Genomic DNA, 27,086 nt, shown 5'->3' with positions numbered 1-27,086 from the left:
TGCACATCAAAACCTTTAACACTGGATTTTATTTGTATTCAGACTACACGCACATCAAAACCTTTAACACTGAATTTTATTTGTATTCAGACTACACGCACATCAACCTTTAACACTGAATTTTATTTGTATTCAGACTGCATGTACATCACAACCCTTAACACTGGATTTTATTTGTATTCAGACTACTCGCACATCAATACCTTAAACACTGGATTTTATTTGTAATACCACAAAGTTTATTCAGAGCTTTATTCGTTAGGACCTGTGTTAGAAATTCTAGGATTATTTGGGATTTAATTCATTAGGACCTGTGTTAGAAATTCTAGGATTATCTGCGATTTAATTCACAATACCATAAGTTCTTTTGAAATTTGTAATTGTATTCTAGGGAAATAAATGACTTGTTGAATTTTATAAAACTTTTGGTGTTCGTTCTATTATTTATTTTAAGACCATTTAGGCATAATAGGATCAAGTGGGCATAGATCATTGGATATCACAAATATCATTATATCAAATCATCTCTTTTTATCCACTGAACTGTGAAATAAACAATCTAGCAAAATAAAATTCAAAGGTTAAAATGTATAGCTTAAACACTATTTCCTTCAATCAAGACAAATGTAACCAAAAAGGCTTTATTCACAGATGGCTACCAGGTAGGAATTGTTTAAACAAATTTTTGTTAAACAATCAAAACACTGCTGCTATACTGCTCACAGTTAAGATGTTCAAATTTGGTTCAAATAGGGTAACTTAATTAAGACAACATACTTTTACTCACATGTGTAGGTGCCACAATGTCAGAGATATGCCAAATGGAAAGCATCCTTAACTCTATTCATTTGTACTACATGCGGTCCCATCTCATCTTTCAAAACTGTAATTCTGGCAAACAATCACTGATGATCCTGTATTAACCTTCAAGCAGTTCCCTGAGTATGATATATGTTTATTGGAATTGCTTAGATAATGTTTGATAATCAGTGGTGCATAATCAGTGGTGCCTATCATCAGCATGTTGAGTGACTCTACCAACAGAGAAAGCAAATTCACTGGAATATAACATGACATCATGCAACGAAATCAAACTTCCAAAAGTATTGGGACAACCAACACTATCCCTGAAGTCTAGCTTAAATGCCATAGTAAATATCCAAGGAATTTACATAGATAGGTATGGAGAAGACTGTATCATAATATCCCTACCCTTCAATCAAAGTATGTGAATAATTACAAGATACTACGGTACTCATTAACAAATAAAAATATGGATGAAAGTTACCAACATTTTGCAGGGAACTACTCAGCCAGGTCAGTATACTCTATTCCCATTTTGTCCAGTTTCCCCACCCAACTCTCTCAACCCCATTTTTCCAATCACAAATGTTTTGTTTTTTTAACAGACATCTGACCTGGTAAGATCAAATTTTTATATTAAAACCCATATGGGTATTTCCAGGTAGTGAAAAACCCTACATGACACGAGATAAAAATTAATGCCACCAAGATCTTAAGTGATCATGACTATCCTGATGGTGGATGACTATAAGGCCAATTCATGGATATTAATGACATCGTGTTAATAGCCTAGCTAATAGGAATTATGTAAAATGTCAAGTTAAGTAAGCCAAGTGAATAATTCTTTTAGCACATGATGAGCTAAAAATGGCATCCAGTGTATCTGGTGGAGAAATAAGCTGGAGAACCGCTGACCCACAGCACAGTAGTCTGACATGTTATCAATAAAGTACGACGAAATCTCTGACAACACAAAATCACCTTATCGGTACTATAAATTAACACAAGGAGTACAAGCGTGACCCTTAGCATCCGCTCAATTTGACTTTTGTCAAGCGTCTTTTATTGCTTCAGAATCACCAAAACACTGAAAAGCTACACATATCCAATCAAAATACAGTAATGTACCAATGCCTAACTCTCGGAGGGCCACCGCATGAATCTAATCTGGCAAATTAACCTTTATTGTCACCACAATGGTCACAAAGTCTTTCTATTGGACACCATCAGGTGGAAAGTAGCTGATTTCACCAGATTCTACCCTGCAGTAAATAAGCGTTAGAGTCTAATACTTGTACCAATCATGGAGCAGAGTCTGTGTTATCTTTTAATACTACCCAATCTAGCATCCGTCTCAGCTTTAATATTGGGAAGTGTGATGACTTCATCATATAATTTGGTACTATATGAAGAAACATTTCCTAACAATTCTGATCCAACTAGCCCAGTAAGTTTTAGAAACAAGAGTCCCTCAAAAGGATGGACAGACAGCAAAGTATCTGAAGGAATCAAACAAAACACTACTTTTCGTTTCACCTGCTTAATGGGGCCATACTGGATGAAAGATCAGCACAGTTTTATTTAGAACTAAGTCCTTGCTGAAAATGGCGATAAGATGTTCAATATGGCCATTGTTGCAGCCATATTGTTTGACTTAGCAACACCATTTTCATTTAGAACTAACTGGACCAGGGGATACATGGTCTTTGTTTAAGTTTCATGGTATTCCTCCAAATAACTTAGGACAAGTAGCAATAACAAAACTGTGTCAATGGACGGATCGATCTTCTGCCCTGTGTCCAGGAGATTTAAAAATGATAAGTTTAAAGTGCTGATGGATAGGAGAGAGACGATAGACAACTGGACATCCCATAAGCTCTTTTATTCTATGACCAGGAGGTCTCGAAAATGATTATTAAAAGCTGATATATAAAAAATAGAAGATAAACTAAGGACAAATGAATGTCCCTTAAGCTATTCTGGTCTATGACCAGAGATCTTAAACATGATAATTAAATGCTGATGGATAACAAATAGAGCAAAAAGGACACAACATAAGCTCTTCAAGACAATGGCTAGGAGATCTATCAAATGATAATGGATAGAAAATAGAACAAAAAGGACACAACAATTAAGCTCTATAAGACAATGTCCAGGATATCTATCAAACGATGATGGATAGCAAACAGAGCAAAAAGGACACAACATAAGCTCTTCAAGCCAACGGCTAGGAGATCTATCAAATGATGATGGATAGCAAATAGAGCAAAAAGGACACGACATAAGCTCTACAAGACAATAGCTAGGAGATCTATTAAATGATGAATATCAAATGATGATGGATAGAAAATAGAAGATTGACAGTGCACAACAGGACATCTTATAAACTCTTCAGTCCATCACTAAGAGATATATCAAATACTCATGGATAGAAAATAGAAGATTGACAGTGCACAACAGGACATCGTATAAACTGTTCAGTCCATCACTAAGAGATCTATCAAATGCTGGTGGATAGAAAATAGAAGATTGACAGTGCACAACAGGACATCTTATAAACTCTTCAGTCTATCACCAGGAGACCTCAAAATGATCAATAAGATATGCTGATGAATAAATATAAAAGATGGACAGTGGACAGATGCAGGCAAGATAGAATAAGAACCATACCACATGGCTACAATGCTTTTAGACAAGCTCAGTTGAAATGACGGTAAATAACTGTATCAAATGCAAAATTTATATCTACTACCAAGCAAACGCACATACACATTGGTACATTAAAAGATACATGTAATTTTCAAAAACATTCTAGTTTGTTATTTTGTTTTATTCACATGAAATTTAAGAAGGAAATAAAATTATAAAAATATATTGTTTACAAACCAATGAGTTCTGGAGACAGTTTTCCATTTTCCCTGAACTCAAACCATTTCTTAGAGACAGCTGGGGTATTTCTTAGGACAAACATTTCAGACGTGATGAGGGATTTAAGGGCATCAATCATCCACTGAGGGTCCAACACAATCTTCATCTTCAATACTTCCGTGCTGTGGATGGTACAAAGGTAGAAATAACATTCATGTTCCAAATTGCCAACTCTTATTTTTTTGTTTCTCAGTCCTGGAGAAAAAGTGAGTCACCATTACTCAGTAAGCACTCTGACCTCACCTATACACTCTAAACTTGCCTATTTACTCTAACCTTGCCTATACACTCTAACCTTGCATATACACTCTAACCTTACCTATACACTCTAACCTTGCCTATACACTCTAACCTTGCATATACACTCTAACCTTACCTATACACTCTAAGCTTGCATATACACTCTAACCTTGCCTATACACTCTAACCTTGCCTATACACATGGACATTTACCTATATGACCTTACTTACAAACTAGAAGTAACTCTGAAAACAAATCAATATATCAGTGTGGTGCATTATATGCAATGAACTTGTAACTTGGTATCACAGTTTTCTGAATGTGGTTCCGATTCCATCAAAATCTTCAAGTACCTTTTGTTATTAGGAGACACATATAGTCAATGTCAAAAAGTTCAAGTTATTCCTGCAAAAGGAAACATTACCTAATCTTGAATGAAGTTAAACATTATATATTTGCTGATTATCTCTCAAGGTTAAACAAGCTTATATATTCTACATTAAACTAAATACATAAAATTTTGTTCAATTGATTCTGTGATTTTACAGCAGACATTACTATTCACTTATCTGACTTGTTCCAATCATATATTAAAGACACAAAATGCTTTACATAATTAAAAATTATTCAAAATTTGATTTCTCTCCTCAATCAATCATTGCCAAAATTAATGTAGAAAGAGAGGAAGATGTTAGCCACTGCATTTAGTTTGGTAATGTTCTTGTCCATTCCGCTCCAGTCATTTATTTAAAAATTCATTTCTCCTCTCTCTGCTCCTGAATAACATAGGTTTACATAAAGTACATGAAATGATTTTAACTGAGTGCTGCAATCCATGTAAATGTCTTATCCATTGTAAGTGAAGGGTTTTTCTAAGTTGTGAGATCTTGTAGCCCAACCCCAATTTGTTACATTTGTATCAATAAACATTTTGAATGTAAACTCTCTCTCTCTCTCTCTCTATATATATATATATGTATACATATATATATATATATATATATATATATATATATATATATATATATATATGTTGTTATTGTTGTTGGGATTAACTGCACTTTTCAGCACGAGATAGGCTATACATGGCTGCCAATATAAATGGTGGCAGATGAACCTGGGAAAATCCTGGAAAGAAACACCGACTCACAAGAAGCTACAGGAAAGCTTTCTCACATACCCAAATTGGCCAAACCCGAGACTCCAACCCATGCAGACAGAGGTGAGATGGCATTATTCTATAACGGTGAGCACTTTAGACTACTTGGCCACTCTGGGGGTCCTATATATATATATATCACTCTATTCTCACTGAAAGAATAATCTCTCTTTGACTTGTGGTAAGAAAATGTTTCATTGGTTCAAAATAGGAATAGCAATTCCAACCTCACCTGAAGTAAAGGATTGTGCCAATGTCATGTTGATATCTAACAAACAAATCCAGTTCATATGTTGATATCTGAACAGCTCCAGCCTTATTTAGGTCTTCCAAAAGACTCCGAGGAATCACCTGCAAGGGACTTTTTCTTTGTTAATTTGATATTTTTATTTTTTGCAGAAGGTAATTTTTCAGTTATACTCAACATCTGTATAATTGGTAAGTACCATTAAATATATTTTCTCTATCATTTCCTTGGATCACGACTACAGTGAAATTTACCCCCAAACAAAGGCATATCTTTAACTTGATAAAATCTAATAAATTATGCTGCTGATCATTCATTTCCAAGTTATATGTCTTAAAATCTCTCACAACAAACATGTAGAAAAGTATACATTTCTATCCAGAAAATCATACACAGTCACACTAAAACCACAATTTTTGATTCATGAACCCAATGATATGATTTCTTTAAAAAAAAACAAAAAACAAACATGATTTGCAATAGTATTAGAATTAAACAAGAGGAGAGGGAGATTTTGACCACCTTGATGTATGTCCATAGCATGTAGCATGTATAATAAGCAAACAGTCTTGCTTAGAGCTCATGTACAACTATCCCTTGGGGCAGTCTATACAGATGATTGTCATAGACAATAGAAATGTAAGGTACTCAGAGATTAGCAATTATCATTTCACGTAGTAATTAACTGGCTGGCAGTAGTTTTGATGATGCTGTACCAAATATATTGATCACTGCTGTGGGAAGCCCATGAAGATTCTTACTGTAGGTAAAGTGAACGAAATGGAACAACCCAATTTATTTATTGTTAGGTAAATCAAGGAGATGTGCATTGAAGATTAAAGTTATTGCACTCTAATGCTTTGACTATGTATTATGCACACTAATGCCTTGACTGAGTATGTTTACATATGCACACTAATGCCTTGACTGAGTATGTTCATATATGCACACTAATGCCTTGACTGAGTATGTTTACATATGCACACTAATGCCTTGACTGAGTATGTTTATATATGCACACTAATGTCTTGACTGAGTATGTTTATATATGCACACTAATGCCTTGACTGAGTATGTTTAGATATGCACACTAATGCCTTACTGAGTATGTTTATGTATGTACACTAATGCCTTGACTGAGTATGTTCATACATGCACACTAATGCCGTGACTGAGTATGTTTATATAATTATGTACACTAATGCCTTGACTGAGTATGTTTATATATGAAAACTAATGACTTGACTGAGTATGTTTACATATGCACACTAATGGCTTGTCTGAGTATGTTTATATATGCACACTAATGCCCTGAGTATGTTCATATATGCACACTAATGCCTTGACTGAGTATGTTTATATATGCACACTAATGCCTTGACTGAGTATGTTTATATATGCACACTAATGCATTGACTGAATAACTTTACATATGCACACTAATGCTAGGACTGAGTATGTTTATATATGCACACTAATGCCTTGACTGATTATGTTTATATATGTACACTAATGCCTTGACTGAGTATGTTTATATAATTATGTACACTAATGCCTTGACCGAGTATGTTTATATATGCACACTAATGCCTTGACTGAGTATGTTTATATATGCACGCTAATGCCTTGACTGAGTATGTTTAGATACGCACACTAATGCCTTGACTGAGTATGTTTACATATGCACACTAATGCTAGGATTGAGTATGTTTATATATGCACGCTAATGCCTTGACTGAGTATGTTTAGATACGTACACTAATGCCTTGACTGAATATCTTTACATATGCACACTAGTGCTAGGATTGAGTATGTTTATACATGCACACTAATGCCTTGACTGAGTATGTTTATATATGTACACTAATGCCTTGACTGAGTATGTTTATATAATTATGTACACTAATGCCTTGACCGAGTATGTTTATATATGCACACTAATGCCTTGACTGAGTAAGTTTATATATGCACATTAATGCCTTGACTGAGTATGTTTATATATGCACGCTAATGCCTTGACTGAGTATGTTTAGATACGCACACTAATGCCTTGACTGAGTATGTTTACATATGCACACTAATGCCTTGACTATGTTTATATATGCACACTAATGCCTTGACTGACTATGTTTATATATGTACACTAATGCCTTGACTATGTTTACATATGCACACTAATGCTTTGACAGAGTATGTTTATATATGTACACTAATGCCTTGACTGAGTATGTTCATATATGCACACTAATGCCTTGGCTGAGTATATTTACATATGCACACTAATGCCTTGACTGAGTATGTTTATATATGTACACTAATGCCTTGACTGAGTATGTTTATATATGTACACTAATGCCTTGACTGAGTATGTTTACATATGCACACTAATGCCTTGACTGAGTATGTTTGCATATGCACACTAATGCCTTGACTGAGTATGTTTATGTATGCACTAAAGATTCAAGCTGATGTACATCAGCAATATTTTTCGTTTTAAGTCAAGTTCTACTCCACAAAAAAGAAAGCAAGATTACTTTGGTAACTGGAACAAGTGTTTGTATTTAAAAGGCATAACATGCTGAAAAGTAATTCAGGGAAGCATTTGTTATCTGCAAAGTGAATAAAACCCAGCAAAGCTGAATATCAGAACTCGTGGTCAACAGAGTCTGGCTTTATAAAGCCCAGCAAAGCTAAATATCAGAACTCATGGTTAACACAGTCTGGCTTTATAAAGCACAGCAGCTAAGAGGAGCAATTCATTCTTTGCAAACAATATAAACACCATATCAACATTAGTCATTCTTGAATGTATGAAATCCATATACAAAGCAGCATCAAAACTAAAGAACATGCTACAATCTGGTCAGGTCTTGTTATTATTTGTTATCTTATACTTGTTAATCTACAAACAATTAATCGACATTGCGTTTCAGATGATTTCATTCATAAAACAAATTGGCCATAAGCACATGCTCACGCTTGTATAACCATTAGTGCTGATAAAATTATTGCAGTAGCAATAATTGTTTGTCACTTCTGCATTACTTGTAAGGCTGCCACAATGCTTAAAATATTGTCACCCTCCTACCAACAAATTTAAATCATCAGTCCCTAATGTGCATTACACTTTCTGTTTGTTGTAGGACAAGCATATGTCATGATTGAACTACATCAGATCACTTTTAATACAGACCAAGATTTTCTCTGGGAATCAAGCAGGGACATTTGAACAACAGCATGATCCAGTTTCAATGATTGCAAAGATAAACACAAATTACACTTGTAATTTACATCAGCAAAGACTGCATATAATTGTGACTACATTCCACTGTCCAGTGGATTTTAAAGACAGAAACATTGTGTATTTTTGAATGTAATGGATGTGTGGTTGTGATTTTGTGTGTGCATGATATATGACAATGCTGCTAAGTCAATAAAATATTTCTCTTGTTTCTAAGTGCATTAAATGTTCAACATAAGGTGTTCTTCTCTTTAATTCAGTCTGAATATCCAGTCATTTTCTCCATGCTCACATAAATAGTTGCCTATTCTCTATTGGCCAATGGCCAACAACATGCTTGTGTGTTCTACTGGCACTATCACAGCATGTATGTGTTGTTCTGGCACTACCACAGCATTTATGTGTGTTCTACTGTCACTACCACAGCATGTATGTGTGTTCTACTGTCACTACCACAGCATGTATGTGTGTTCTACTGGCACTACCACAGCATTTATGTGTTGTACTGGCACTACCACAGCATGTATGTGTGTTCTACTGGCACTATCACAGCATGTATGTGTTGTTCGGCACTACCACAGCATTTATTTGTGTTCTACTGGCACTACCACAGCATGTATGTGTGTTATATCATACGTGTGTTTTACTGGCACTACCACAGCAATAGTATGTGTACTCGTAATACAACAACATGCATGTCTCATTTACTGGTACACTATAGCATGCGTGTTCTATTATCAAGAGTACTCTATTGGCACTGACATATTATGCATGTATGTTCTACTGGCACTAACAGATTATGCATACGTGTTCCACTGGTACTACCACAGCATGTGTGTGTGTTATATCAGCATTACTGCTGCATACCTTTGTGCTCTACTGGTATTATTACATCATATATGTGTGCTCTATGGCACTACCACATCATGCATCTGCATTCTGTTGGCATTACCACAATATGCATGTTTGTTCTACTGATACTACTGCAGCATGCAATTGTGTTCTATTGGCACTACCACAGCATACATGTGTTCTATTGGCACTACCACAGCATACATGTGTTCTATTGGCACTAACACAGCATATATGTGTTCTATTGGCACTAACACATGATGTATGTTTGTGCTACTGACACTACTACAGCATGCATGTGTTCTATTGGCACTACCACAGCATATATATGTTATACTGGCACTACCACAGCATATATGCTTGTTTTACTGGCACTACCACAGGACGTATATATATTACACTGGCATTACCACATCATACATGTTCTATAGGCATTACCACATCATACATGTTCTATAGGCAATACCACACCATACATATTCTATAGGCACTTCCACAGCATACATGTTCTATAGGCACTGTAACCACATCATACACGTTCTATAGGCATTACCACATCATTCAAGTTCTATAGGCATTACCACATCATATATGTTCTATAGGCACTGTAACCACATCATACATGTTATATAGGCAATACTGCATCATATACGTGTACACTACTGGAGCTATAGCAGCAATCATGTGTCTTCTCCTGACACTACTACGGCATGAATCTGTCATCTACATACACAGCATGAATGAATGCCTGTTCTACTGGCACCACATCATGTATATCTTCTATAGCACTACCACAGCATGCATGCGCACTTTAGTCACTACCAGCATGCAGTTTTACTCTACAGTCACTACTACAACACGTATATGTATTCTGCTGGTTGTTGTTGTTATCTAGGGTTTAACACCATTTTTCAGCACAAGATAGGCTATACATGGCGGCCAGTATAACAGGTGGAGGAAGAGCCCTGGAAAACCCATGGAAGAACTACTGACCCACGAGAAGCTACTGACAGGCTTTCCCACGTACCCATGCTAGCCGATCCTTGGACTCGAACCCACGCAGACAGAGTTGAGATGGCAGTGATCCGGAATGGTGAGCGCTTTAGACCACTTGGCCACTCGGGGGCCCCGTATTCTACTGGCACTACCACAAGATATGTATGTGTTCTAATGCCACACTCATAGTATGCAAGCATACTCTACAGGCACTACCACAGCATGAATATATGTTCTACTACCATAACCACAGCATGCATGTGTGGTGTACCTACATGCTTAACCACAGCAAGCATGGTTGCTGCACTGCATGCCTCATGTGATTCAAAGCAACTTGTTACAAACTTTAAAGTCATACAAGTTGACTCTTATTAGATAAGCTATGAAATACTAACACATTAAAAATATCTGTCTCCTGCCTCTCTCTGCAGCACACATGTTGGTTAATTAATGAGACCTATTATCTATACATTAGTAACACAATACAAATTTCTCTCTCTGTCACAACACAAGTTGGTTAATCATTAATTCATAGCTTGTCTCAATAATTAAATAGCATGTGTGTTGTGACAGAGACAGATAAACTTTTATTGTGTTATTGACACAATAAAAAATTCTCTCTGTCTCACACGTTGGCCATTTTTTTTTTTAGGTAAGGTACAGGCAATCAGTCCACTAATCTCTCTCTTTCTCTCATTCTCACACACACACACATACATACAAAGGTTTTGGTCACCAAAACAAACAAAAAAGTTTTAAAATGCACAAAAGGATTGAAACAGCTGTAATTTGGTAATAATCTGCAAATTAAATTATGTCTTCTATTTATCACAGAAGTTTCAAATGTCAACCTTAAATAATTTCGGTCAACCATGCAAAGTGTTTGGACAGAGAGTCCAAAAAGTGCAAATATACATTAAAAATGATTAAACACTGATTTGGCAACCGCAAATGCTAAACTGGCTGCCAACTTATGACCATCATTCGGATGTAAGTTTCCCCTTAATGTCTTGTGCCATTGTGCCAAAATGCTTCCAAGACATGCAAAATACGTACAGCAGCAAAACAATATGCCACTTCTGTTATTGCAGTGAGGGCATGAAATATTTAAAATTTGCCACTTGTGTTTTAATTCTTGCATGGAATTGCATACCTTGATTCCAGCAGCCCTGAGCCTCATCAGCTCTTGTTCCAGCGGGATCCACCGTGCAGGTATCTCCTCACCCCAATATGTCTGACTAGAAGCAACTTCTACAATTTTTTTCTTCAAATCCTTCAATTTCGGGTCTACAATTGTGTTGTCAATGGCAAAGTCCTCATTGACCAAATGAAACCTGGTAGGTTTGTCTCTTAGATAATAGCGGATCTTTCTGAAGTATTTCTCACATATCTCATGACGATACTGAAATAGAAAAAAAGATGAGCAATGCCAAACTCACCTACTTTGAAATAGGAACAAAAAGGGCACAAAATGAGTAATGGCAAACTTGCCTACTTTGAAATAGGAAATAAAAGGGCACAAAATGAGTAATGGCAAACTTGCCTACTTTGAAATAGGAAATAAAAGGGCACAAAATGAGTAATGGCAAACTTGTCTACTTTGAAATAGGAAATAAAAGGGCACAAAATGAGTAATGGCAAACTTGCCTACTTTGAAATAGGAAATAAAAGGGCACAAAATGAATAATGGCAAACTTGCCTACTTTAAAATAGGAAATAAAAGGGCACAAAATGAGTAATGGCAAACTTGCCTACTTTACCACATATAATAGTATTTGTGGAATTGTACATAATTTTTGTGCATTAAACAAATGTCAACCAGTGGACCCAACATCACAAACTTCAATAACTGATGCCTAATAAACAATTTCAAGAACAGATAACCAATAAATATGGGTCAATAGGATGCTTTCTGTTGAAAGGTCATGTAATATCGTACATAGCATATTTTATGAAAACCACAGTTAATTTACTGATTTCATAAGTCTTTCCATTATTATCAATCTCTGTTCCCAGATCAGCATCATTTGTTGTATATTTAAAAGCAACTATGCCAAGAGGCATTATGTCATAGTTGTCAAAGTCTGCTGGCTGAATGTTTTTATACACATAAGGAATAGTGACTATTTAGTCAACATTTATACACATAAGGAATAGTGACTATTTAGTCAACATTTATACCCATAAGGAATAGTGACTATTTAGTCAACATTTATACACATAAGGAATAGTAACTCTTAAGTCATCATTTATTGGTGGATTGATATCAAGTACACATATTTGAAACCATTCAAATCAGGATATTTTCTCCCAAAGTTAGTAAAATTAAGTTGAGCGGTGCTTTGTGAGTTGTTCAAATGCTTCTCTATTTTTAGTAATGGTGGCCATATTTGATGACAGATCAACATCAAAGTCTCCATGTCAGAATGTTCCATTCAAGACTGAACACATCCTATTCAATGTTTTTAGAGATATCATTGAAATTTTTTATCCCCATTAGTAATGGTGGCCATATTTGATGACAGATCAACATCAAGGTCTCCATGTCAGAATGTTCCATTCAAGACTGAACACATCCTATTCAATGTTTTTAGAGATATCATTTCAAATTTTTGTCCCCTTTAGTAATGGTGGCCATATTTGATGACAGATCAACATCAAGGTCTCCATATCAGAATGTTCCATTCAAGACTGTATATATCATATTCAATGTTTTTAGAGATATCATTTCAAATTTTTATCCCCTTTAGTAATGGTGGCCATATTTGATGACAGATCATCATCAAAGTCTTCATGTCAGAATGTTCCATTCAAGACTGAACACATCCTATTCAATGTTTTTAGAGATATCATTTCAAATTTGTATCCCCTTTAGTAATGGTGGCCATATTTGGTGACAGATCAACATCAATGCCTCCATGTCAGAATGTTCCATTCAAGACTGAACACATCCTATTCAATGTTTTAGAGATATCATTTCAAATTTTTATCCCCTTAAATTAGTCATGATGGGCATATCTGTTGGTAGATCGACATTACTTGTATAAACCTAAAAGTACCATATGCCAAGATGCTGTCACATTTGTCAAATTCTATTGTGGAATTTGTGAGAATCAGTCCTTTAAAAATGTATCAATTTTAGTAATGGTGGCCATATATGATGGTGGATTGGTATAATTTGTACAAAATATGAAATGTCTTTATGCCAGGATACTTTGTCATGTTTGCTTAAATTCTCTTTGCACTTCTGCACAAGACTTTTAAAGATTTTTCTAATTTTAGTGAAAACTGTCATTTTCATGGTGGAATGAAATTCTAAGAATACCTTTGAAGTGTATTCATGCCAAAATGTTGTCAGATGTAATCAAATTATGTTATACAGTATTGGAAATGTCTTTTCAATGTTCTTCTTTTAGTACCACAGCTATATTTCATGGTGAATCTTCTTTTGTACACATTTGTATGCTCATATGTTTAAAGTTTGTTTGGCATGATTTATAGAAAGGTACAATGTTTGAAGGTTGATTGGCATGATTTATACAAAGGTACCATGTTTGAAGGTTGATTGGCATCATTTGTACAAAGGTACCATGTTTGAAGGTTGATTGGCATCATTTGTACAAAGGTACCATGTTTGATGGTTGATTGGCATCATTTGCACAAAGGTACCATGTTTGAAGGTTGATTGGCATCATTTGTACAAAGGTACCATGTTTGATGATTGATTGGCATCATTTGCACAAAGGTACCATGTTTGAAGGTTGATTGGCATCATTTGTACAAAGGTACCATGTATGAACATTGATTGGCTTTGTTTGTACAAACCTAAAAGGCCTTCTAGCCATGATGCTTTTTCTCAAGTTATGATCCAATTCTGGCCAGAGGATTAAAATAATATTTACTGTTTACCATGTCATCCATACTTGACCAAAGAATGGCATAATTTACATAATCTGAAAACTCTTCTAGCCATGATAACTATTGCCACATTTGGTCAAAACAGGTATAATAGTTCATGACACATAGCACATGATACATAACCAAGGGTCACACAAAGTTTATACATGCCAGTAGCACAGGAAACTATCCATTATTACGGTAGCACATTACATATTCTAAACCAAACTCAAATTGATTAATATTCATTATTATCAATTGAAATGCAACAACTTAACAGCCTTGGGATATGAAAATTTCACTTCTTATTCCAACCAATCTATCTTTTGTTTTGAAAAGTAAATTTTTTTTGATAGATGAATCAATCTTGTTTTTTTGGATAGTTCTAACAGCTACTTTTTCAGGTTTGACATTTTAGTTTTTTTTTAACTATTTTGTATTCACTAGTTTTGTGAATCTTATTGGATACCCTTAACATGAGAAGTATGACATGTTGCAGGCATTGTCTGATAGAAACCTGCTACTATTTTGGAAATACAGTTATAGTATTAATTAGCAAACAAATGGGAAAATAAATACCATTTATGGATATTCTCTTCTTTGCTCAATTTGCCATCCAAGTATGAAAATTATAAACAACAAAAAATTATGTTGTATTATATATATATATATATATATATATATATATATATATATATATATATATATATATATATAGCCAGAGAACTTACTTTTCTGGTCAGCAACAGATTCAGTTATTAACAAGTATTAATCTATTGAAGCAAAAGATCTGAAGCTTTTATATTCTAATGAATGACTGACATCATGACACGCTCATGGATATACCTTTTCTGCTTCAGCATCTTCTATGTCCCTGCCTTCTGAATCCACAGTATCTTCTGTGTCCGAACCATGTTCTGAATCGCAATCATATTCTGAATCCCAATCATATTCTGTGTCCAAATCATATTCTGTGTCACTGCTTTCCCAACCTTCAACATTTCCTTTGCTATGCTCATTTTCAGTGTCCACGTCTTCTGCATTCAAATCTGCTAAAGAAACTGTTTAGGTTGAAATCTTCATCTTTAATTTAGATAACAGTTCCTAAATTAATGTTCTTTCCTATTCTCCTTTCTACTTTGTCACCATCACCTCCATGACCACTAATCTGATTTATTGCTCACTTCACCACCATCAACAAGTTATTTTCTTTATGTTTAAACCAGAAGCAGCCAAATAAAAATATAAATCCTCTCACACCCAAATGATGCTAAAGTCCCCATATTATCCCCTCCTCTCACACTCAAATGATGTTAGAGTCCTCATATTATCCCCTCCTCTCACACCCAAATGATGTTAGAGTCCTCATATTATCCCCTCCTCTCACACCCAAATGATGTTAGAGTCCTCATATTATCCTCTCCTCTCACACCCAAATGATGTTAAAGTCCTCATATTATCCCCTCCTCTCACACCCAAATGATGCTAAAGTCCCCATATTATCCCCTCCTCTCACACCCAAATATGTTAGAGTCCTCATATCATCCCCTCCTCTCACACCCAAATGATGTTAGAGTCCTCATATTATCCCTTCCTCTCACACCCAAATGATGTTAGAGTCCTCATATTATCCCCTCCTCTCACACCCAAATGATGTTAGTCCTCATATTATCCCCTCCTTTCACACCAAAATGATGTTAGAGTCCTTGTATTATCCCCTCCTCTCACACCCAAATGATGCTAAAGTCCCCATATTATCCCCTCCTCTAACACCCAAATAATGCTAAAGTCCTCATATTATCCCCTCCTCTCACACCCAAATGATGTTAGAGTCCTCATATTATCCCCTCCTCTCACACCCAAATGATGTTAGAGTCCTCATATTATCCTCTCCTCTCACACCCAAATGATGTTAGAGTCCTCATATTATCCCCTCCTCTCACACCCAAATATGTTAGAGTCCTCATATTATCCCCTCCTCTCACACCCAAATGATGTTAGAGTCCTCATATTATCCCCTCCTCTCACACCCAAATGATGTTAGAGTCCTCATATTATCCCCTCCTCTCACACCCAAATGATGTTAGAGTCCTCATATTATCCCCTCCTCTCACACCCAAATGATGTTAGAGTCCTCATATTATCCCCTCCTCTCACACCCAAATGATGTTAGAGTCCCCATATTATCCCCTCCTCTCACACCCAAATATGTTAGAGTCCTCATATTATGCCCTCCTTTCACACCCAAATGATGTTAGAGTCCTCATATCCTCTCACACCCAAATATGTTAAAGTCCCCATATTATCCCCTCCTCTCACACCCAAATGATGTTAGAGTCCTCATATTATCCCCTCCTCTCACACCCAAATGATGTTAGAGTCCTCATATTATCCCCTCCTCTCACACCCAAATGATGTTAGAGTCCTCATATTATCCCCTCCTCTCACACCCAAATGATATTAGAGTCCTCATATTATCCCCTTCTCTCACACCCAAATGATGTTAAAGTCCCTTTTGCCCAAATGATAATTATTCTGGATTCACTCTTCCTGCCTGTTATGGCTACTTGCTTTCACACCTCTTCTTTCAGGACGTATGATCCAGTTCTGATACATTTATCGAAAAGTGTGATTCAGTTCTGATACACTGTGCAGTAATGTACAGTCTGCAATGCATGCAAAACAGTGCAATACACATTATACCACATGTATATGTATTTAAAAATTGTTCTCTGTCATCATGCTCTGTAATACTTGTCTGTATTATTGTCCGTCATCAATCACTATAATATGCACTTACATGTGCTATTGTTCCCTGTCATCATTCACTACAATACTGCAAGTACATGTATTATTGACTATTATCATCATTCACTAAAATACTGCATGTACATGTGTTATTGTTCCTCCTTGTCATCATTCACTACAATACTGTATGTATATTATTGTTCCATGTCATCATTTACTGTAATACTGCACGTACATGTATTATTGTTACCTGTCATCATTCACTATAATACTGTATGTACATGTATTATTGTTCCTTGTCATCATTCACTAAAATCCTGTATGTTCCCTGTCTTCATTCACTGTAATACTGCATGTACATGTATTATTGATCCCTGTCATCATTCACCATAATATACATGCACATGTATTATTGTTCCTTGTCATTATTCACTATAATACTGTATATACATGTATTATTGTTCCTTCTCATCAGTCACTGTAATACTGTATGTACATGTATTATTGTTCCTTCTCATCAATCACTATAATACTGCATGTACATGTATTATTGTCCCATTTCATCAGTCACTATAATACTGTATGCACATGTATTATTGTCCCATGTCATCATTCACTATAATACTGTATGTACATGTACTATTGTCCCTTGTCATCAGTCACTATAATATTGTATGTACATGTATTATTTTCCCATGTCATCATTCACTGTAATACTGTATGTGCATGTATTATTGTCCCATGTCATCATTCACTATAATACTGTATGTACATGTATTATTGTCCCATGTCATCATTCACTATAATATTGTATGTACATGTATTATTGTCCCATGTCATCATTCACTATAATACTGTATGTACATGTATTATTGTCCCATGTCATCATTCACTATAATACTGTATGCACATGTATTATTGTCCCATGTCATCATTCAGTATAGTACTGTATGTACATGTACTATTGTCCCTTGTCATCAGTCACTATAATACTGTATGTACATGTATTATTGTCCCTTGTCATCATTCACTATAATACTGTATGTACATGTATTATTGTCCCATGGCATCATTCACTATACTATTGTATGTGCATGTATTATTGTCCCATGTCATCATTCACTATAATACTGTATGCACATGTATTTTTGTCCCATGTCATCATTCACTATAATACTGTATGTACATGTACTATTGTCCCTTGTCATCAGTCACTATAATACTGTATGCACATGTATTATTGTCCCATGTCATCATTCACTATTATACTGTATGTACATGTATTATTGTCCCATGTCATCATTCACTATACTACTGTATGTGCATGTATTATTGTCCCATGTCATCATTCACTATAATACTGTATGTGCATGTATTATTGTCCCATGTCATCATTCACTATAATACTGTATGTACATGTATTATTGTCCCATGTCATCATTCACTATAATACTGTATGTGCATGTATTATAGTCCCTTATCATCATTTACTATAATACTGTGTGTACATGTATTATTGTCCCATGTCATCATTCACAATAATACTGTATGTACATGTATTATTGTCCCTTGTCATCAGTCACTATAATACTGTATGTACATGTATTATTGTCCCTTGTCATCAGTCAATATAATACTGCATGTACATTTATTATTGTCCCTTATCATCATTTACTTGCATTTAATCATAACTCTTCATTTCCAAAGTTTGCATCTCTTCCCATGTAAATGAATGTCTTTGTATGTTTGTGTGTATGTATACACATGTCCATATTGGTGATCCAATGATATAGTTGTCATGATGTATACTGACCTCACCACTCAGGCCACAATACAACATATTTGTTGATAGTTTAATTATGAGACGAGATAATACTTCATAAAAAAAGCCTTATCTCCGAAACAAATTTTATTTAAAAAAATTTAATGACGTAATGGCATTTAGTCTCACACATTATTAACTGTTGAATAAATTGAAGACATGTGACTCAAGTTCTCCATAAATAAATTTTTAATGTGTCCACACACTCCACTTATTTCAGTATGTACCAAGCTTTATGGCATTAAAATAATACAAGTTGGCAGTGCAGGCTAACTTGTATAAGTAACCAAAAATAAATAAAATGGAAAAAGAAAACTTTGTAGATGCATATATTTTTTCACTTCTTTTACTTGCTTTATTTAACCAAAAAATAAAATATTTATAAAATGAAAATTAAAATGAATAATGTATTTATATATTTTTGTTGAAATTAACTTCTTGAGCTAGGTGGCTTTGGAAAAAGTTAAATAGGTAATGGACATAAAGCTGAGCTATTTAGGATGAGAGGTCTGTGAGACAAAGCTAGAGAACTGTACTCGGATCACCATCCAAGGTTCACTAACATGCAATGTTTATTGCAACTGTCCTAACTTCGTCAGCCGAGATGTGAAGCAAATATGAGACTGACTGCATACTCATCCCTTTGGATGGAGAGTTGGACAGATCTCACTGTCTCCATCTTGAAAAGCTGGCATATCCAACAGTGACTTTGGATGTAGAGTTGGACAGATCTCACTGTCTCCATCTTGAAAAGCTGGCATATCCAACAGTGACTTTGGATGTAGAGTTGGACAGATCTCACTGTCTACATCTTGAAAAGCTAGCATATCCAACAGTGACTTTGGATGGAGAGTTGGACAGATCTCACTGTCTCCATCTTGAAAAAGCTGGCATATCCAATAGTGACTGCAAGAAATTTGCATTCCTCTACCATAAACCTGCTGATTTCATAATGGAAAGAATTGTCCTGATTTTAGGTGGGGATGATCCCAGTTGCACTCCTGACAAGATTTACAACTAATGCTGCATTTGGATGTATACTTAGTACATCCATTTGTTCTGGTTTTACATCACCCCCCCCCCTTTCTTTGCCTTTTGCTGATTTTTGCAGAATGATGAACCAGGTTTCTTCACATCATGAATAGCATGTGCAGAATGGGTAGTAGAGGGTAACATTTTGAACATGCCAGTCAAAACTTGTCTGTCTTCTCTCACTTTGCATTTCTTGCATCTTCTGCATTTAGTGTGTTAATAATGCAATAAATATTTCACATAATAACACCCATGACAGCGTGCAAACTGAAGACAGTATGCCCAAGTTCTTGTGGTCTAAAACGAGTCCAAATCCAAAATCTGCAATGGATGGCTTGAATTTCATACACATAGACTTGGATTAATGGGGGGGGGGCTTATCTTGTATGATGCTGTGAAAGGAAGCAAAGCTTAAAAGCTGCAACACCTAACAGTGGCAAGGGCAGGTAATGTGCAAGAGTTACTGTCCTTTGTAATTATTGATTTAAACAAAATAGAGTAATCCTCATCCTTTGGTGGATATGGATTCAGGAGGTGACAGGCTTATATTCCTAATGTTAATGTGATTGTGGGAATGTATTTAATGAATAAACTATTTTGTCATCAGGAATCGACTGGCCACTCACTGCCAAAAATAAGTAACCATTATATATATGAATCATAAAGGAAATTAGAATGCCTATTGAGACTGTTTGACTGCTATAATATACTGGTGATCATTTAGATAGATCTGACTGCACTAAGAAATATATTATTTTTGTACTTTATTGTAGGGATAGTCTTGCAAAATGACAAAAGAAGCAAATTGTACTAAATAAAACATTAACAGAAATAATATGGTTGCACAGACTGAGTCATAGTCATGAAAGGCTTAGCAAATTAAAATAGCTGGTATGTTGTACAATAGTGGCATTGATTGAATCACTGTCATAAAGAGCTTTGCAAGCCAAACTCGCGTGATGTTGAGCACAAGCCAAAAGTTTTAATTTGGAATATTATTTATTAATTAATTTCACCATTTTTCCTTTTAACGTAAAAATCTTGCAAAATAAAGCGTCTTTCGAATGCAACTAACTAAAACCTGTTAGTACCATTTTTATAAGACTCTGGTATGACTCGGCCAGGGTTCAAATCCACGAACTCCCACATCCAAAGTGGATGCTCTAATCACTTAAGCCACCATAGTGTTCTGCTAATTTGTAAAAGAACAGACCAAATAACAGTTTGATTGAAACTGCCATTCATTTTGCATTTTACTATTATAATGTGTGTGTGATTTGGATTTTTAACGTAGCTTTAACAATTTTTCAGTCATATCACTACAATGTCTGCAGTGTGGCAGTTTATAGTGATGTCTAGCACTGAGGCATCATGCCGCAGACATGTAGCATGTTGTCCCACCCAGTCACATTATCCTGACTCCAGGCCGACTAGTCCTAACACTAACCTCTTAATGCTGAGCGCCAAGTGAGGCAGCTGTTAGTACCACTTTTTAAGTCTTTGGTATGACTTGGCCAGGGAATCGAACCCATGACCTCCCGCATCCAAGATGGACACTCTAACCACTAGGCCACCGGAGCGGTATACTATTATAAAATAAATTCTAAATAATCTTTATAATGTTTTCTCAATTTTCTTCTCTTACTATTTTAGACAAGAATTTATATTAACTATGCTATAATGGTCTTCTTATCTTCAACATAAGAGAAAACACAATATGGAGTGGTGTGAAAGGTAACCTGTCTACCTGACCAATTGGTCATGTGAGTGCACAAAGGACTTGCTAATGATATGGAAGAATGGGAACCAGTCTAGTGTGATTTTGATTTGTGTGATTTGGATTTTTTTACGTAGCTTTAACAATTTTGCAGTCATTATCGCTATGATGTCTGCAGTGTGGCAGTTTATAGTGATGTATAGCACTGGGGCATCATGTAGCATCATGTCCCACCTAGGCGCGTTATCCTGACACCAGTCCTAAAACTAGCCTCTTAATGCTGAGCGCTAAATGAGGCAGCTATTAGTACCATTTTTTAAAGTCTTTGGTATGACTCGGCCGGGGATCAAACCCATGACATCCTGCATCTAAAGCGAACGCTCCAACCACTTGGCCACCAGTGCAGTCAAACGAGTCTAGAAATGAGTGAACATAAAATACAGCATATATGGGTTAGGCTGGCAAGGACTGGATGATAACGAAAGTTCAATTTTAATGAAAAAGAATATATAAAACTTTTATGCTAGATGTAACTGAGAATAAATAGATCCAATGTTTACTGATGGAATTTCAATACTTTTACAAACCTGGTTTTGGCAAACTCATAACGGAAATTACAATTTGTCTATTTGTGCTCAATTCAGAGCATGCCTGAAGCACATGTACCAGTCGATTAAACAAATGACATAGCTTATAAGGTTTTCTTGTCTTCTGAAATTTGCATCAAGGATATGTCTATACCATTAAATATAGGTTTGATCATGAACATTCAAAAATTTTAAATTACTGAAGTTTGAATATCTAAATTAGTACCTTGAGAACTGAATGCGGTAAATGGGTACCCAATGGCTCATTTTATTACCTGGGTTATTATCAATGGACAGATACCTGATACAATTGACACCCCTACGTGTATTAAATAAAATGCTTAATATTTAATTTTACACTTAAAGGTTTGTAATATACTAAGAAACTGGCACAATTACTGTAAAATTTCAGAAATGATGGCTCAATCATGTTGTATACAAATTCATGTGGTAACAAAATATGTTATATTGGTGTTTCATTGTACTCTTTTTTTCATTAGTGTAGTCATAGTTATTAACAAATTATTCAGATCAATACACACTGCTTATGTTTTTCTTTCTCTATCCTTTAGAAAATGATTCACCAGTGATTTTTTTAGATAGCACTTTATACAGGCAGTTACAAACCTGTTTCATCGTTCATCTCAAATAATTTATCAGGTCAACATCCAACATAAATTTCAGTTTCATATCAGAAGCTCCCAATATCTGATTTGAACATTTATTGCGAGTCAGAAATCAAATCCCTTGAACATCTCTATCATAATGATCATATATGAATGTTTCTCAAACTATAGTACTTCCTAAGTTACTATAAATAAGATATAAAAAAGAATTTCTTATTTCAGACTACATAGTCCATACATCTAAATTAAAATATAAAGTAAAATTATTTTAAACATTAAAGATCACATATCTTATGTACAAGTATACAGACACATCTGCACCAATGGCATTGTTAGGAATAAAATTATGTAGCACATGTAAAGAGTAATTTGTTCCATCTAATTATTATATGAGAATTTAAATGAATGTCATAGTTCCACAGAGATTTCTAGGTACAGTTCGAACTATTAGATATTCTTGTCATCATTGAGAACACATACTTTCTTATTACTTCAAAACTGAATACGTCATAAATTCCAAACATGTTGGAGGCATTGTTCCATCTTTGAAAGCTTAACAGAAAAAGAAGACTATTATTATAACCAATAGTTAGTTTTCTTTTCATACATTCACTAAAGTTTGCCCACAGAGGACTGTGAAGCAATAAGATTTAAATAATATAGTATAGTATAGTATATTAGTGAGAATTCAATATTTGGATTTGAATGGAATCTGGCAAAGAAATTCTATAAATTTTGTGCATATTTTCGATAAAAATACTATTATGGACACGATGCAATCAGATGGTGAATGCACATACTATTCAGTTTCCAACATTATGATAAATTTACATAGTTTGTCTATGCATCAATTTCAGCTGGTAACTGTATATGTGTCTATGAAAGCTCCTTAACACATGTCTTGTAGAGCAAAGAGAATACAGTTTTTATCACTTTCCATCACATGTCTTGAAGAGCCTAGAGAATATATCTAATGCTTTTATCACTTGGGGCCTCCGTGGCTGAGTGGATTAAAGCAATCACCTTTACCAATCACTGCCATCTTACTTATGTCTTCAAGGATTTGAGTTTCAGGCTCAGCCAATGTGAGTAGGTGAGAAAGCTTGCCAGTAGCTTCCCACGGGACAGTGATTCTTACCAAGGTTTTCCCATGTTCTTCCACCACTGTTATACTGGCTGTCATGTACATACTATCATGCAATCAAAAATGGTGTTAAACTCAAGAAAACAACATCTGTTGTTGTTGTAGGATTTAATGCCATTTTCGGCACAAGATAGGCTATACATGGTGACCAGTATTACTGGTGGAGGAAGAACCCAGGAAAACCCCGCAAAGAACCTCTGACCCACAAAGAGTTACTGGCAAGCTTTCTCACATACCCTCATGGCCAAATCCAGGACTCGAACCCACACAGACAGAACAATATCTATCCAGACTTTCTGTAAGTATGTAATGACTCTGCACCAAAGAAAAATGTAGATACAGTATAGCTTACATTCAAAAGAATCATTTTAAGGGTTGCTGCTGGTTCCCACTAATTTTCACACAAGATCAAGTCATTCCAATCTACTTAAAAAGCACATAATGTCAAGACCATATTGGACATCAGATCCAAACCATTTTCATTAGTTACTAACTATACACCATATAAAGTTTTTGGTGAAAATCTCATGTCAATATTACTTTGCATTTAGGAGATGTATTGAAAGATTGTCAAAATGGTTGATGTGGTAGATCAGCATCTTTTTCACTACAAACCAAACAGACATTAAAATAAATCTTCTGGTGAATATCTGAACTCAGTCATCTTTCCATTCAGGCAGGAAGAGTAGCAATAACACGATTTTCAAGATGGCTGCTATGATACCCATCAATAGACTTCTAATCTGCACTACTGCTATTTTCATTTAGGAACAATTAGCATATTCAGTCTTCTAGTGAAAAAGCAATGCTCTTTAGACCATTCATTTTGGAGAAGCAGAGATAAATGGTCAAGACTGCCACTGTGTTGGCAATAATGAACATAAAACGACACCACATTGACTTAGTACCATCAAGACATCAAAAGAAGTTTTCTGATGAAAACCCTGTGTCAATATGACTTTCCATTCCAGAGGAGTAGCAATAATAATATTGGATATCTGATGGCACCATTTTCATCTAAGGAAAACTAGACATCATTAAAATACTTTTAGTGGAAATCCCATGTTGACATGATCGTTCATTCAGAAGGATTTGCAATAATTAGATTTTCAAGATAACCATTGTTGTGGCCATTCTGGATGCACAAGTGGCAAAATTTCCATGATGGATCTTCTAGACAATTGGATGAAAATGATGTAAAGTATCATGGTAACAGTCAAAGTCATAAAATTGATAGTAAACTTGTGCTGATGGATGAAGGTCAACAGCAGACCATTCAATAATTTCTTATGGTGTATGAGCAGTAAAGTTGAAAACAAAAATATTCATAAATGCAAATTCCACCAAGAAATCACAGGTGAGGTTTGACACAACAATTTCTCTTAGTATATATTTTACAATGGGCCATATATTACAAGGGTCTTAAAACTCACCGTCTTCACTCTGAACAGAATATTGGCACAATTCTGAAAACCACATTTTAGTACCAAACATGTGAAAAAGTATCCGTGTTCCCTTTTATATAGAGGTTCTCTTTTAAATAGAAATAAGTTAAATGGAAATGTGTACTGTGTTTAAAGAAATGATGATAAATGACAAATTCTTCTGAAAAAAATTTCTTGCCTTGAAACCCCATGTTAATATGATTTCCCATTCAGAATGAATAGTGATACTTTAACGGTGGCTATGTTGGATGTCAGATTGGCACCATTTTCAATTAGACCCAGCTTGACATCATAAGCAGTAATTTGGTGAAAATGACATATGTTTCTGTTAAGGAGAGGTAGGGATAACAAGATTTATTTTCATGCTTATCTCTACGTTGGATATCTCACTATTTTATATCTAGGACCAGTTAGACAAAAGTTTCATGGCAATCCTCCATGTAGCAATAGCAAACAATCTTCAGCTAGCAAACAACAGACCTCCAAAGAGCTCCTCTGGTCTTTGACCACTGGAGCTCAAAGTCCCTTGAATGAATTAATGTTCTACTGACTGAAAAGAATTTCAGATATTCAAGAAAAGACCATGTCTAGCAGTTTTAACAGCTGAGTGCTGAAACCATATACTGTAGTTATCCTGGGCTCAATTTTTGTGGTTTTGTAAAACAAAGGCATTTTTGTGGGTTCTTAAATTCGTGGTTATGTCTGTCAAAGTCTGCATATTAGTAGGTATTCAATTTCATGGTTTAACTTCTACAAATACCTAAAATAAAGAATACAAAAGAATAAAACTATGCCAATGCAAATGACTGTCACTTTAATGTTTAAAACAATACTACCAACTGTATGAGCACAAATTAAAGACCTGGCAAGTTCAATACTTACACCGTGTTTTTAACCAAGTAAATAACATCAGTCAAAGCCAATGCAGCCAATAACACTAAATCAACACTTCCATCTCTATGAGCAGAAATAAAACACCTGTCAAAATTGATCATTTTTGCCATGTTTTCTTTTGAGTGCTCAACATCAAAGGAAGCTGATGCAGCCAACAACACTTGGCCAATCGGTTATAAAAGTACATATGAATGATCTCTTAAACCAATGTCTATGAAGTTGCACCATCAATACTTTCTGACAATCATAGCGTTAACACAGTGGCTTAAGAGTGGTAAGCTTCAACATAGACCCCCCACACACACTCTGAATGGATAAATTGCAGCTCATGCAACAATGAATGAAAGATCGGACCTAATTATCAGTGGTTTTGAGAAAGCTGGACTTGTTTAATTCAGCAATTTGGGGGATTATTTATCTGAGACACATTAGTGAGTACCATGAGACTTGATTGACATGATGTTGATACAGTGGCTTTGTCCAAACATATGTGTAGTGTCAGCTTTAGTACTCTGCTGTAATTAGTGTATATACATAGTGTTTCATTAATAGTAGTGTTTCAAGAAATAGTTATAGTATTTTACAGGATTGTTGTTCTTTTGGATTAAAAATGCATGGACAAAATGAAATGTGCTTTCAAATGATTTAAATGTTCCAACAACAGTTGTACTGGAATGAAGGATCGATTTGAATAAGTATTAAACTT

At 35.1% G+C, this 27,086-nt stretch overlaps 1 protein-coding gene across 1 annotated transcript in view; it reads right to left on the bottom strand.

Moving 5' to 3' along the window:
• The window catches only part of LOC149789841 (uncharacterized), a 106,793-nt gene that overhangs the window by 12,424 nt on the left and 67,283 nt on the right, over positions 1-27,086 (bottom strand). Inside the window, exons 5-8 of the mRNA XM_089973136.1 lie at positions 15,212-15,417; positions 11,622-11,870; positions 5,365-5,483; positions 3,691-3,854 (exon numbers count right to left, since the gene is read on the bottom strand). Coding sequence (XP_089829262.1) covers positions 3,691-3,854; positions 5,365-5,483; positions 11,622-11,870; positions 15,212-15,417 — 738 coding nt within the window. The remainder of the gene's footprint in view (positions 1-3,690; positions 3,855-5,364; positions 5,484-11,621; positions 11,871-15,211; positions 15,418-27,086) is intronic.

This window comes from Sinohyriopsis cumingii, chromosome 10, assembly GCF_028554795.1.
Source record: "Sinohyriopsis cumingii isolate HCF-2022 chromosome 10, ASM2855479v2, whole genome shotgun sequence".
Classification (NCBI taxonomy): domain Eukaryota; kingdom Metazoa; phylum Mollusca; class Bivalvia; order Unionida; family Unionidae; genus Sinohyriopsis; species Sinohyriopsis cumingii.
The sequence above is the reverse complement of the archived record's forward strand: the minus strand, read 5'-3'. Positions and strand labels throughout refer to the sequence as shown.